This window comes from Hypanus sabinus, chromosome 16 (assembly GCF_030144855.1).
Source record: "Hypanus sabinus isolate sHypSab1 chromosome 16, sHypSab1.hap1, whole genome shotgun sequence".
Lineage (NCBI taxonomy): Eukaryota > Metazoa > Chordata > Chondrichthyes > Myliobatiformes > Dasyatidae > Hypanus > Hypanus sabinus.
In genome coordinates, this window is record NC_082721.1 from 71,169,383 (window position 1) to 71,184,611 (window position 15,229).

At 43.1% G+C, this 15,229-nt stretch overlaps 1 protein-coding gene across 2 annotated transcripts in view; it reads left to right on the top strand.

The window, feature by feature from the left end:
• The window catches only part of mcoln1a (mucolipin TRP cation channel 1a), a 72,164-nt gene that overhangs the window by 37,325 nt on the left and 19,610 nt on the right, over window positions 1-15,229 (top strand). For both annotated transcript variants that reach the window (XM_059992088.1, XM_059992089.1), the window contains exons 7-9: window positions 34-133; window positions 7,739-7,848; window positions 13,392-13,541. In XM_059992088.1, coding sequence (XP_059848071.1) covers window positions 34-133; window positions 7,739-7,848; window positions 13,392-13,541 — 360 coding nt within the window. The remainder of the gene's footprint in view (window positions 1-33; window positions 134-7,738; window positions 7,849-13,391; window positions 13,542-15,229) is intronic.

Here is a 15,229-nt window from a genome sequence, read left to right on the forward strand (position 1 = left end):
ATGGGAGTGTAACAGAGTTCAATTTGATTGCAGATCCTGCTTGATAACAAGGCACACAGTGGTCGGATAAAGATCAGTCTGGACAACAAAGTGGTCATCAATGAGTGTACAGAGCCCAGTGTTTATGGATATGGTGAGCGTACACAACAGACACCATTGTAACCACAGATCTGTACATTGATGGTTTGCCTCAGTCAATGGGGTGAATAAAGCATTGAGATTAGATTAGGATTGGCGCAGCGCTCTGGGGTTGAGTCAGGTAGACAGCAAAATTGGTAAGATGTTAAAATTGGGATACAGTCAGAGGATAAAGCAGCAGAATTGTTTTGGAGTTGGTGTGTGTATAATTGTATTTAAGCATAATACAGTGCTATGGGAGGATATGGGGCAGTGGGATTGATACAGGGTTGTGGATGGTGAAAGCTATGGGAGAGGAGTGTGGGCAGTGGATGGTACAGAGCCACTGGGGGAGGGGTGGCAGAGGAGTGTGGCCAGGTGGATGGTACAGAGCCACTGGGGGAGGGGTGGCAGAGGAGTGTGGGCAGTGGATGGTACAGAGCCACTGGGGGAGGGGTGGCAGAGGAGTGTGGCCAGGTGGATGGTACAGAGCCACTGGGGGAGGGGTGGCAGAGGAGTGTGGGCAGTGGATGGTACAGAGCCACTGGGGGAGGGGTGGCAGAGGAGTGTGGCCAGGTGGATGGTACAGAGCCACTGGGGGAGGGGTGGCAGAGGAGTGTGGCCAGGTGGATGGTACAGAGCCACTGGGGGAGGGGTGGCAGAGGAGTGTGGGCAGTGGATGGTACAGAGCCACTGGGGGAGGGGTGGCAGAGGAGTGTGGCCAGGTGGATGGTACAGAGCCACTGGGGGAGGGGTGGCAGAGGAGTGTGGCCAGGTGGATGGTACAGAGCCACTGGGGGAGGGGTGGCAGAGGAGTGTGGGCAGTGGAACTGGTATGGGCCTAAGTGTGGAAGGGTGGGGGAGATGGACAAGTGTTTTTTTTTCCTGGGCAGTGGGGTTGATATTTGTGATGTTGGGAAGTGGGAGTAATGTGGGAATGCCCTGGTATAGATACAATGGACTGAAGAGCTGCTCTCTGCTTTGTAATCCTCTGGTTCTCTGGCCACATGGCTTCTGCTCATGATGATTGAGTTAACCCCCACCCCACTATGTTGAGGCTGCTTAAAAATGATTTCATGCTGTACTGTGACTTTCCTTCCAAGAAGACCTGTATGTTAGATAACGGAAAACTGGCTAGAGAGCCACATTCACTGTTAATGGGGCCAGTAGCTGAACAGTGAGTTACTTGTCTCTGTGCGAAAGGTGTTCTGCCCTTCTCTTGTTCTGAGAAGCAGTCCCACGGGTGACAGCAATATGACTAGGTCACCATTGTGTGATTTTAGTGATGTCAGTGGGCTTACCAACTGTTGAAGCAGATTTTTCTTGATTCAGTGTCTGCCCAATGTGGTATTTCCAAAGGTAGCCACCAGATGTCACTATCAATACTGCTTTTCTTTGCTGGAGCCTGATCATAATATACCTTCCTGTCATGATTGGGATTTGGAAGAAGGACAGTTTAGAAGACCATTTTCAAGACGTGCCAAAGTGGTCCAAGTCTTTGTGCAAAGACAGTTTTAATGTACTAATCCACCTTCCAAGCTCCCGCAAATAATAATAAGATAATATGGAACAAAAACAGAAAATACTGGAAATACTCAGGTACGTTCTGTGGAGGGAGTAACAGCGTTAATATTTCAGATCAATAATCTATTGCAGGCAAAGGAAAGAGGTGAAGAGCAGAGGGAAGATGTGATGAAAGAGGCCGAGATAAATCGGGACAAATGGCCTGATATTGCCTGAGGGAAGGTGATGAAGGCTTATTCATGGTACATTTATATCAAGGGAAGGTGTAACAAAATAGAAAGAATGCTGGAGATACCTGGTAGGTCAGGCCATCCATGAGACAGCAAGACCTGAGTTAATGGGTGCAGATTTTGACCTTGCCTCCCATCTGGCCAGTTCCAGCACATGCTGGAAAGACTAGTATCAGAAGTTGTTGAGTTCAATACCATACCCTGAGCCCTGTGGTATATCTTGTTGGAAGATGAATTGTTATTCCCTAGGCTTTTATTGTGCATTGTCATAATATCGTCAGATGCAAAGACACAGGCTCAGTGAGGTGGAGAATTGTATTGTCAGGCTGCTGTAGCTGTCTATAAACTGATCATCTAATTAGTGTTTGGCTTCTAGAAGAGACCATACTGTGAACACCAATTGCAATACATTAAAGTGGAAGTGAATCATTGTTTCAGCTGCAAGTGTTTTGGTGCTTGGCTGATTGGAAAGGGCAAGCAGATAGACTTGGTGTGCATTTGCTGTGGTTAGAGTCGTAGAACATGGAAGCAGGCCCTTTGCCTCAACTGGTCCGTGCTGACCAAGTTTTCCAGCCAAGGTAATTCCATTTACCCAGGTTTCCCCAACATTTCCTATCAATTTACCTATCTGATGATTAAGTTCCAAAACCTTCATGTCCTCTTCCATGGTAAAAACAAAGGCGAAGTACTCATTGAGGACCCTGCCTTTCTCTTGCAGCACCATACAAAGATGCCCACTTTAGTCCTTGAGGGGCCCCATATTCTTTATAGTTGCTTTTTTTTACCCCTTAAAATACGTTAAATCTCTTTGATTCTCCTTAATCTACTTTGCCGCAGTTATTTCATGCCCTCTTTGTGCCTTCTGATTTCCTAAAGTAAGTACACTTCTGTATCCTCTGTACTTCAGGGTTTTACTTGATCCTGGTGCCTGTATCTCCTCTAAGAGGGCCACAATCTTGTCGTTGTTTGGAGGCTTGCATGCTTCGATGACCCAGAGAGCTATGTTGGCTGGAGTCAGAGCTTTATGCCTTGGCTCTTGGTAGATCAAAGGGTAGAGTGGTCCACTGGTTCTCCGGGTTGGGAGGTTCAGCTCAGGGTTAACAACCCTGACTGGTAGAACAAAATTGTCATGGAAACAGCAATGAAGAATGCTTCTACATCTGAATGTGACAGTACCCCTGAGTCTCCACCTGGGACTTGCACGACTGAAAGTAGTGAAAACTGGGAGGATGCTACTAACACATTGAAGGAAGCTCTGAACATTGCCAGAGTTAGAGGACCTTCATTTCTGCCCCAAATGCCAGTGACATAACAGGTAAATGACGGTGCCTGTATTTGACCTATGAATCCTCCTCTCCTCTTTGTTGAGCCTCAATATCTCTCATCATCCAGGGTTCCTGACTGCCGTCAGTCTTGCCCTTCACTCTTAACAGAAACATGCAAATTTTGAAACCCTTCCCACTGTCAGATGTTCCTTTGCAAAACTCTGCTCCAACTTTGAAAGTTCTTGTTTAGTACTCTCAACATTAGCTTTAGTCTATTTTGGAACTATAGCTTGTGGACTAGATGTGTTCCTTTCTAGGACTAAATAGTAATTAACAGAACTATGTTAACTGACCCAAAGTGCTTCCCCACTGACACCTCAGTCACTTTTCTGCTCTATATCTAAGAGTAGGTCGAGCTTTGCCCCCTCCCTGGTGGATCCTTATATATATTGCCTAAGGAAAATTACAGGAATACACTTTAGTTTCACCTATCTAAGCTCTTGGCACAATAGCAGTCTCAGTCTATATTAGGAAAGATAACTTTCCCTACTATGATTGCCCTATTATTCTTGCTATCCTCTGAGATCTCTCTGCATATTTGCTCCTCCCATTCCCATTGACTATTAGGGGGCTTACAATATAATCCTACCAAGGTGTTCATTCCCTTGTTATTTCTAAACTCTATTCATCAAGCTTTAATGGATGATTGCAGTAGTTTTATCTTGTACTACTGCCATGATCTTCTCCTTAATCAGAAGTGCACCTCTCCCTTTTTCTCCACCTCTGTCCACCTACAACCCCGTACCCTGGAAATCTCAGCCATCATTCATGTTCCTAAGCCATGTTTCTGTATTGACTGTATCTTAGTCCAAGGTAGCTATTTGTGCCCTGAGTTCATCCACCTTGCATGTCAGCTCTCTTACATTGAAGTAACTAATTTTAATCCAGCAGTTTTTTTCCGCCTCACTACTCCCTGTGCTGTCTACTGATCTTGCTATCATTGAATTGTCTCTCAACTTTTAGCTTTTAGCTTCCCATTTGCCTTACTGGTACTCGTAATCCCACCCCCTTGCCCACCTAGTTGAAAGCCTCCCTTGCAACAAAAAAAAAATCTTCCTGCCAGGATATTGGTCTCCTTGGAGTTCAGGTGTAACCCATCCCTCTTGTGCAAGTTACCCCTGTTCTAGAAGGTATTTCAAAGGTCCACCCCTGCTCCTACACCAGCTCTTCAGCCAAGCAATCAATTTCCATATCTTCCTGTTTTTTTCCCCTCACTAGCCCTTAGCACTGCATGTAATCCAGAGGTTATTAACCTTGTTATCCTTTCCTCTGCTAACTCCTTCTATTCCTTCTGCAGGACTCCATCTCTTTCTTGATCATGTGTGCTAACGTGCACATCTACTTCTGATTGCTCACCCTCCCTCTTGAAACTGCTCAGAGGCAACCAGGGAGGCAACATACCATCTGAGTCCCGATTGCAACTGTAGGATCTCCTTTCTGTCCCCCTAACTATTGAGTCTCTTATCATTGTAATCCTGCCTGCTTTCCCTTCCCTGCGAAATGAACTGCCATTCTCCCCCACAACAGTATCCAAAACTATACCTGTTCTCCAGGAGAGTGGCCTCAGAAGACTCCTGCACTACATGTCTATCCCTCTTCTTTTCCTAGTACAGGTCAACCTTTTATAATTTGGCACCATTGGGACCTGAGGAGTTCCCGATTAGTGAAAATGCCAAATTACAGAAGGATCACATTAAGCAGTAGCTAACCACCTCATCATTCCAAAAAAAAAATAATGTAAATCAGTGCAAGTTGGATAATAATGAAACAGAAATATTAAATGAATAGCAAGTGAAATTTTAACAAAGTAATATACTGTACAGGCACAGATAAAATAAAGGGTACAGGTAAAGGTACAGGAATTAACTTGTACAGATAAATTGAGCACTTCCGCTTCTAAAGTGAGATGTTTAATATACCTTCAGGCAAAGTTACATGTCTGCAAGTGTGGGGTTGTCAGGATCATCAACATCTTCATCCTGAAAAATGAGTGAAGCATCAGGAAGTGGTGCTGAAACTGGCACAAGTTTCTTCAAAAACAGTTTCTTCAACAAACTCTGCTGCTGCTTCCTTTTCTGCTGAACGTTTTTCACCACAAACTGCACAAAACTGTGAGCCATGATGATGTTTGAACCAATGAAGCCAGCCTTCACTATAGTCACACTCATAATCTAGTCCTAGTTCTTCATGAAACACTTTTGCTTGTTCCTTCATCATATCTCCAGATAGTTCAACACCTTCACTTGCATGAAGATTAAACCATGTTATCAGCACTTTACCTAGTTCCGAACTTCCTCCGCCTTTCATTGTTTTTGTTATGCACATGTTTCTTTGAGCCACTATCAGCAAAAAAATGTAGCAGTTTTTCTTTCTGTTTCTTTATATCGTACACTCTGGAAGAGCCAATGTTGTAACACTCGCAGAAGCTTTTCACCGATACACCACTGTCCAGTTTTTTCAAAAGTTCAACCTTATCAGTAATGGATAATGTGCGGTGGTTTTGCTTTACAGCATGAGGTGTATTTCCTTTACTCACTGGGGCCACAATTGGGGCTAAAAAAGAGCAAATGATATTAATAAATGCAGGAAAACAAGCAGGAATGGCCCGTTTGCGCTTACAAGAGCACACTAACACGTGAACAAATCTAGTGCAACCAAAACGCAGCAGATTGGTACAGTGGCCCGGGGAATTTGAAATCAGTGCCAGATTATCGAAGGAATTGGATTACAGGTGAAGGTCGACTGTATCACCCAGCTACCTGCAGCCTGTATTTCACTGAAACTTATTTCTGACACTCTCAGAATCCTGGATGATCATAAGTGTGTCCAGGAACTGCAGTTGGTTACACTTCCTACAGGTGTAATCCGGCAGGACTGCTACACTAATCATCATCCTAATGATCCAAGTACAAATAAAGCTCAAAAAGCTATCAGTGCCTTCCTTAACTCATCTCCTTCTTTGCTAAATCTTCATGTTGACATCAAACATGGCACTTCAAACAGAACCCCTTTTCAGATGACCACACTAACATGATTGCTTTGGTAGAGCCTGCTTCTCTTTTATAGTCCTAGAGGAAGTTTGAAACTCTGGCACTTCTTCTCTGCTGATAAAACAGGAGTTCTTACCTGCCAAACAAGTCTTAAACGTGAGTTGCATTGGAAGGGTGTGAGAGAAGTTGGAGATGGAAGAATGGACATAGAGTCTTGGGGCGCAAGCACTTGCGAGTACTTTTGAAAGTGGAAATGTCTTATAGTTCATGATGTAACTCCCTCCATATTTGGAGCCCTTCCTTGGTGTTTGACTCATTTGTTTGTTGGCCCTGCTCCTCTCTGGACTGCTGAAAGTAGCCTCTCCATTTACAGCATTACAGAACTCGGAAGGGTGGTGGAACTTGAAGTCAATTCAACAGGAAACTGTGGGAGGAGGGAAGGGGCCTGGTGGGTCAGGAGTTCTGTGAGCAGTGGTGTGTTGCAGAGCTTGGTGCTGGTCTGCTGTTTGTCATATGCAATTAAGACCCATCGGGACCACTACATTTTGGTCCATTTAAGTGGCTGCACCGATTACCGGTAGTTTCATGGAAATGGTTAAGGCATATTTTAAAAAAAAAACAAGGTAAGCTATTGTTCATCTGAGTAACAAATTGTGCATTTAATTGAAATGCAGAACACTACCAACACCACCACAGTACTGTAAAACTGCACTAGTTCCTGATAGTTTTTTTGATGGAAGCGTGTCAGGATCCTTAATACAGTCAGCTAGAAACTGCATTTCCTCCACTGAACACTACCATGTTCTTTGGATTGACTATAAGTGAACAAAATCAGCACAGTCACTGACTGCGGATAATGGACTGCCTTCATGCAATGCTTTCAATGATTGCGACCTCCAAATATTCATTTCATTGTAATATTCAATGTTGTATTTTAAAATTCGTTGTACTTTAAAATTCTTTGTACTTCCTAACTTTTTGATGAAGTGAAATTGTTTTATTTTCACTCCTGGCTGTTTCTGGTATCTCCAAACCTGAATGTTTGAACCCGCAATAAGCAAAACAGTTCTGAATTGTCTTACTGCTCATTTCTCATCAACTAACTATCAGTGACAAAAATCACTGCTTTTTGAACACACACAGAACTGACACTACTTAAAAACTATAAACACAAGAAATTCTGCAGATACGAGTGATCCAAAGCAAAACACAAGATGTTGGAGGAACGTAGCAGTCAGGTAGCGTCCATGGAAATGAACAAACAGTTGACGTTTCAGGTCGAGACCCTTCTTCAAGACTATTTTAAAAATTGTGTACTCTATTAATGCTGTGGCATCTAATGGCCACACAAGTGGATACGACTGGCCTTATTTTGAAACTGTTTGGCAATTCCTGTCCCAATCAAGCAGCATAATGTCACAAATATTAAATGTCCTGACCCAAGCTCCTATTCATTCTTAAGTAGTTTTAGTAGGTCAATGGACGAGGAAATATTTAATTGAAGGTTAACTTCTCTTTTCTCCTGCTTATCTCTTTCTACTCCAAATACCAGGTGGAAATGAGACTGGTCTTCTGATATTTGACATGTTTGTCATTGCATTGTGCCTGGCGTCCTTTATTCTGTGCTTGAGGTCAATCATCCGTGGAATCAAGCTGCAAGCTGTGAGTACACATGTCATCTTGTTTCCAGCAGTAGTAGAGGTGGAAGAAAGCTGATAAATCCAAAGGGTCATCTGTATTTCAGGGTTTTATGAGGTGGCTACAGAGATAGTAGGTACACTGGTTGCATCTTCCAAACTTCCCATGGATGAGAAGCAGCAAACGTACCCGCACCAAAGGCATGAGTGGAAGAGAAAGATCTTTCACACCAGTTAGCCTAATCTCAGAATGAGTAGAGGAAAAGTTGCATTCATTCCCTTTCAACAGTTGTAACAGGACACTTAGGATGGGCAGAGTAGACAAAAGAGATGCAGTAGATGCGGTGTACTTGGATTTTCAGAAAGCCTTTGACAAGGTGCCGCACATGAGGCTGCTTAGCAAGATAAGAGTCCATGGAATTACAGGGAAATTACTAGTGTGGGTGAAGCATTGGCTGGTCAGTAGAAAACAGAGAGTGAGACTAAGGGGATTCTATTCTGGCTGGCTGCTGGTTACCATGGAGTTCCACAGGGGTCAGTGCTGGGACCGCTGTTTTTTACGATGTATGTCAGTGATTTGGACTACAGTATCACAGTTGGCCCTCCTTATCCGTGGGTTCCGCATAACGCAGATTCAACCAACCGCAGATCGGTAAATGCCGGAAGTTCTCTCTCCAGCACTTGTTGATTGAGCATGCACAGACTTTTTTCTTGTCATTATTCCCTAAACAATATAGTATAACAGCTATTTACGTAGCAGTTACATTGTATTAGTTATTATAAGTAATCTAGAGATGATTTAAAGTATACGGGAGGATGTGCATAGGTTACCGCAGAGTGGGATCGAAAAAAAACGGAAGTTCTCTCTCCAGCATTTGTTGTTTGAGCATGTACAGACTTTTTTTTGTCATTATTCCCTAAACAACTATTTACATAGCATTTTCTTTGTATTAGGTATTATAAGTAAGTCGGAACAGGTACATCCAGTATTATTTAGCGTCAGTTAGTCAAACATTTGTCTTTGTATGGAATATATATTTTACCTTTCTATGCATATAAAACACTTAAGAAACATATGTATTTCAATAATTAAACCACTGCGTTGCTTAGCAATAATTATAGCTTTCACTGTGGCAAGGCCTTTCACATGCTCCATTATTCTCACTTTATCCTTTAAAATTGTTCCGATCGTTGACCGACTGTAGCCTAATGCTTTTCCAATGACCGATGGGATTTCACCTCTTTCCAATCGCTTTATTATTTCCACTTTATTTTAAATTGTGATCGTTTTCCGTCAACAGAGCAGAAACACTGCGGGCAGTGGGTCCTGAGCTCCGCCGGGTCCTAAAGTCCACCGCACTGAGAGGTTAAATAAGGGACTAGGGCATCCAAGTTTTTTGGTATCTATTGGGGGGGGGGGGTCCCGGAACCAATCCCCCACACATAAGGAGGGCCGACTATAATGGATTTCTGGCTAAATTTGCTAATGATACAAAGATAGGTGGAGGAGCGGGTAGTGTTGAGGAAACAGAGCCTGCAGAGAGACTTAGATAGTTTAGGGGAATGGGCAAAGAAGTGGCAAATGAAATACAATGTTGGAAAGTGTATGGTCATGCACTTTGGTGGAAGAAATAAACAAGCAGACTATTATTTAGATGGGGAGACAATTCAAAATGCAGAGATGCAAAGGGACTTGGGAGGCCTTGTGCAAGATACCCTAAAGGTTAACCTCCAAGTTGAATCTGTTGTGAAGAAGGCAAATGCAATGTTGGCATTCATTTCTAGAAGTATAGAATATAAGAGCAGGGACGTGATGTTGAGGCTCTATAAAGCACTTGTGAGACCACACTTGGAATGTTGTGTGCAGTTTTGGGCTCTTTATTTTAGAAAGGATATACTGACATTGTAGAGTGTTCACAGAACCTTCACAAGAAGGATTCCAGGAATGAAAGGGGTACTGCATGAGGAAAGTCTGGCAGCTCTTGGGCTGTATTCCCTGGAGTTCAGGAGAAGGAGGGGGATCTCATAGAAACATTCTGAATGTTAAAAGGCCTGAACAGATTAGATAGGGGAAAGTTATTTCCCATGTAGGGGATTCTAGGACAAGTGGGCACAACTTCAGGATTGAAGGACATCCTTTTAGAACTGAGATGCGGAGAAATTACTCTACTCAGAGGGTGGTAGATCTGTGGGATTTGTTGCCACAAGCGGCTGTGGAGGCCAAGTCTTAGGTTGTGTTTAAAGCAGAGATAGATAGGTTCTTGATTAGCCAGGACATCAAAGGGTATGGGGTGAAAGCAGGGGAGTTGGGATGACTGGAAGAATTGGATCAGCCCATGATTGAATGGTAGAGCAGACTTGATGGGCCAAATGACCTACTTCTGCTCCAATGTCTTATAGTCAGTGTGAACGTACAAAACAGAAATCTGTCAGATTTTTGGTGGAGTTACAGCCAGTAGAATAGAGGAGAGAGAACCCATTGTGTTTCAGCTTTTCGCATGCCTTCATCAAGAGATTATTAAACAGAACCTTGGTTGGCATGGATCAGTTGAGCTGAAGGGTTTGTTTCCATTCTGTATAATTCAGAGAATGAGAATGCATGTGTAACTCTCAGGGTTGTCCAGCACATGTTCATCTAGGGCAGGGGTCAGCAACCTTTACCACTGAAAGAGCCACTTGGACCCGTTTCCCACAGAAAAGAAAACACTGGGAGCCGCAAAATCTGTTTGACATTTAAAATGAAATAACACTGCATACAACGTTTTGTTTTGCCTTTATGCTATGTATAAACAAACTATAATGTGTTGCATTTATGAAATTGATGAACTCCTGCAGAGAAAACGAAATTACATTTCTGCATGCAACAAAAACATTTTGAACTCCGAAAAAAAGACGTTGGGTTGAAGGTTACTTTTAAGTAAAATACTCAACGTCTATTTGAGTCCTTCTTGTATTTATGAAAAACGCCAAACTTAAATTTGCCGCCAGCAGCAAACCAAAAATAACGTCAGCCAGCTGTCAACCTGAAAAATAAAAGGACTATTTCACTGAACAATGAAAACATATGAATATACGTAAAATAATAGGCAATTAAAATATTTATCATACTTGTTCAGGTTGACTCACACCTGACAATGCAGTTGTATTCAGTAGGGATGGATCAATGCTTAGGGGAGTGACCGGGAAGGATAATGTGTTTTTTTCCTCTCTGAACTCACAGAAGTGTTTCCCAAACGATGTTTGCATTGCGATGATTGCAGAATGTAAATACTCCGAATTTATCATGTCATGACCTTGTTTGAACTCTCTCAAATTGGGGAAGTGAGACAATGTGCCTTTCTGTAAATCTCTGGCAAGCACTGTCAACTTGCGCTCGAATGCCAAAACATCCTCCAACATGTGCAGGGCTGTACGTCCTTACCCCTGAAGAGCTGTGTTCAGCGTGTTCAGGTGCGCTGTCATGTCTACCATGAAGTGTAGCTTTTCCAGCCACTCTGGCTGTTCCAGCTCAGGAAAGGTGAGCCCTTTGCTGCCCAGGAAAGTTTTCACTTCTTCCAGACACGCGACAAAGCGTTTCAGCACCTCCCCTCCGGACAGCCAGCGATAAAAACACGTTGTAGCGGTGTGCTACACGCAGTCAGTAAACTGCAGTCAAAGTTAGCTTTATTCGAACTAAACAGCCTTGCTTTTAAGCCTCCCTCAACCCGCCCCCCATGGGCGCGGATGCTGCAAAAGACACGTACTCACAAACCCCCGTAGGCTATCTCCCTTAGCCTGAACGCTGGCTAATTGAGAGCCGGTTCGGATGTGTCAGGAAATGGGTCACCACAATGTCTTATTTAGATTGTACAAGATCACCATAATCTTCAAATTTAGATTTACATTTCAAAAACTAACAAACTAACATAAAATACATTTTAATTAAATACTGACCAATTATTTCCCAAAGCAACAGGGAGCCGCAGCACAGACGTAAAAGAGCCACATGTGGCTCCGGAGCCGCGGGTTGCCGACCCCCGATCTAGGAGAAAACAACTTCTGGCCCCACCAAACTGAGCAATCTTGTTTGTGTGGATGCTGCATGATGTGTTGCCCGGTTACAAATCCACACCGCAAAATAGCAGACAGTACACCATATGCAATTAAATGACTGAACTTTATAAATCTTAATCTGGATAGAGGATTAGTAAAGAAAATAAAACGTAAAAGGGCCCATTTTAAGGAAAAAGTCTATTGCGCATCGTTGAGTATGTAAATAGGCTTGGTGAATGATTAAGGACGTGTCAGATGGAACATAAAATGTGGAGATGTTATACACTATAAGTGAAAATTAAAATAAATGGTAGATGTTAGAAATCTGAAGCAAATGGTTAGAAATGCTCAGCTACTCAGGCAGTATTGGTGGAAACAGAGGCAGTCATTTTAGATCATGCCCTAGGAAAGAGCCAAGTTGGGTTCTAGGGGACAGAAGGTCATGAAGGATAGAACATAGTGGGATTTTCTGATAGGGTGAGGCCTAATTGAGTTAATGGGTGCCTGAAATTTGGTTTCCCTCTTTCCCAGTTAAAACCACAGCTGTTTCATTCTCTACAGATGCATTTTCTGAGATTGCTGGACATTTGTGTTCAGAAGGATCCAGATGCCATTGCACAGAAATAACTGAAAGCTGAGAACTGGGAGTGCAAGAAGTATTGGTCTTTATTGAAAGAGAATTAGAGGAACAAAAACACATGCCTTCCTTGAATTATAAAGGGCTATGGTGAAGAAATACTGAGAATAACAAAATTAACAGTTAAACTTAGTATTTTATCAGTGAGGCCATGCTAAGGTTGGTGGGAATCTCTGAGTTTGGTTTTTGATGACTTTTCTGTTCAAGTGTTTAATGACCTAATTTTGTGCTATCGTCAAGTATAGCTCTAAAACGATCCCTTCAGTGCTCTGCAAAGCATGGCTGTCAATATCATTTCAGTTACTGGATCCATTTCACACAGGGAAATGGATGTTTGTTTCCAACCAACTTTAGCCCTCAGATAAGAATGTAAAACAGTACAGGGGCAGGCCTACGCGCACAAGGTTTATACTGACCATGATGCCAATTTTATCTAATCTGATCTGCCTGCTCTAAACCCCTCCCTTTCCTGTCTGTTCCTGTACCCATCTGGATGCCTCTCAAACATTAGTATTGTGTTTGCTTCCATCGCTTCCCTTGCAGTCCATTCCAGACACCTACCGTTCTCTGTAGATAAAAATAATTGGCCTTGTAAATCATCCCTGAACTTTCCCCTTCAGTATTTGACATTTCCATCCTGGGCAAAAGAATGTGATTCTCTCTCCAGATCTATCAATGGTGTCATTGTTAATTATCTGTACAATAGGAGTGTTCTGTCGCAGTTCAGCTGAGAACCTGAGATGTTAATATCTCCCTTGGCATGTCCACCGTTGACTCACCCACCTCAGCAGCTTTGTACAGTATATATCTGTCACTGTAGATTGGCAGCGAGTCTGAGGTGCCAAGAGATTTAAAACTGCATGTTGAGGGATTCATTAAACCTCTTTTTTTTAATCCAGCGATTTAGGGAATTTTTCAAGCTGAAGCACAAAAAGGATGTGTCCTACACCACTCGCTTGGAGTTTATCAATGGCTGGTATGTTCTGCTGATTATCAGTGACGTGCTCACCTTTGTGGGTACGATCATGAAGATAGGAATCGAGTCCAAGGTATGGGAAGTCGTATCATTTCATGCTGCATATTATTGAACTTGTGACTTCATTCTGTGCAGAAAGGCATGCTACTGATCCTCAGTAAATGGTTTAAATTCAAAGTAAACTTATTAGCAAATTACATATGTTACCATACACAACCCTGGGATTTGTTTTCTTGCTGGCATACACAGTAAATCCAATGACTATAACAGAATCAATGAAAGACTGCATCCAACTGTATGGACAGCCAGTGTGCAAAAGATGACAAACTACAAAAAAAAAGAAAAAAATAAACAATAAATATTGAGAATATGAGAAGAGTCCTTGAAAGTGAGTCCCTAGATTGTGGGACTAGTTCAGCAATGGGGCGAAGGAAGTTATCCCCTCTGGTTCAGGAGCCTGATGTTTGAAGGGTAATAACTGGTCCCGAGCCTGGTGGTGAGAGTCCTGAGGCTCCTGTCCCACCTTTCTGATGTCAGCAGCGAGAAGAGAACATGACCTGGGTGATGTGGTCCCTGATGATGATGCTTTCCTGTGACAGAGCTGTGTCGATGTGCTCAGTGGTGGGGAGGGCTTTACCTGTGATGGACTGAGCCATAATAACTACCTTTAGTAGGATGTTTTGTTCAAGGGCATTGGTGTTTCCATACCATGCCGTGATGCAACCAGTCAATATGCTCTCCATTACACATCCGTAGAAGTTTGTCAAAAGTTTTAAATGCCATGCCAAATCTTTGCAAACTCCGGAGGAAGTAGAGGTGCTTTCACAAGAAAAACAAACATTACACACAATTTTTAAAGACAGCACAATTAGAACAAAGAACAAACCCCATTTTAGTGTAAGGTCTGTACACCTGCATGAGATTCCCACAAGTGTTGGTAGGACCTGTGTTTATTGTGCTGGTCATGAATTGAGTGGTGTGCCAGTTTGGAGTCATTGTGGGGCTGTAGATACCCGTATACTTGGTGAGGACACGGCAGCAGCTTTCCTTCCCTGGGTGACTGGCAGAAACCAGGTGGACTTTTGCAGTTGTCTGCTAATTTCATGGTCGTTGTTTGAGATGGCACTGGTGAAACGCAGTGATGACTTACAGGCAGTAAATAAAACTACTAACTATTAATCACAATTTTTCTGGAAAACCATCACAGTAGTTGATAGCCTATAACTTCCCTTTTGGAGCTGAGCTTTTGAACTGCCTTTACAATCTGGCATTTTTTACAGTGTGAGCTGAAGTCCTCAAGATGCAGAACGATTGTGCTGTGGTGTGTACATGCTGAATTGAAACAGTGGGGCCTGTTCTCGTGAATGAGGAACGAGCCAGTGAATGGCCACTGCTGGAGTGGTCCTGGATCAGGTTTGAAATGGCAGATCTGTGGTGAGGTGAGGGAGATTTGAGGTGGGAGCGCCCAGGCCTGAGAGCTAAGAATGAGCCAATGTTTTTGCGATTTAAGCACTGGGCCAGATGGGAAAGGTTGGGTATATGTAAAATCAAGGGAGCGGGCTCCAGGCTCAAGACTGTATCAAAGTGGCAGTGCCCACTTCCAAGAGCAAAGAATGAGCTGAAGTTTGGTTGATTTAAGCACTGGGCCAGATTGAAAAGGTCTGTTAGGCCAGAGACCAGGCATGGTCTGGTGTTCAGCTCACTGCTCAGTGAGGTTTATTTGTCTCTATGCTGAACTGAGGCTGTGGCCTGAACTGATGG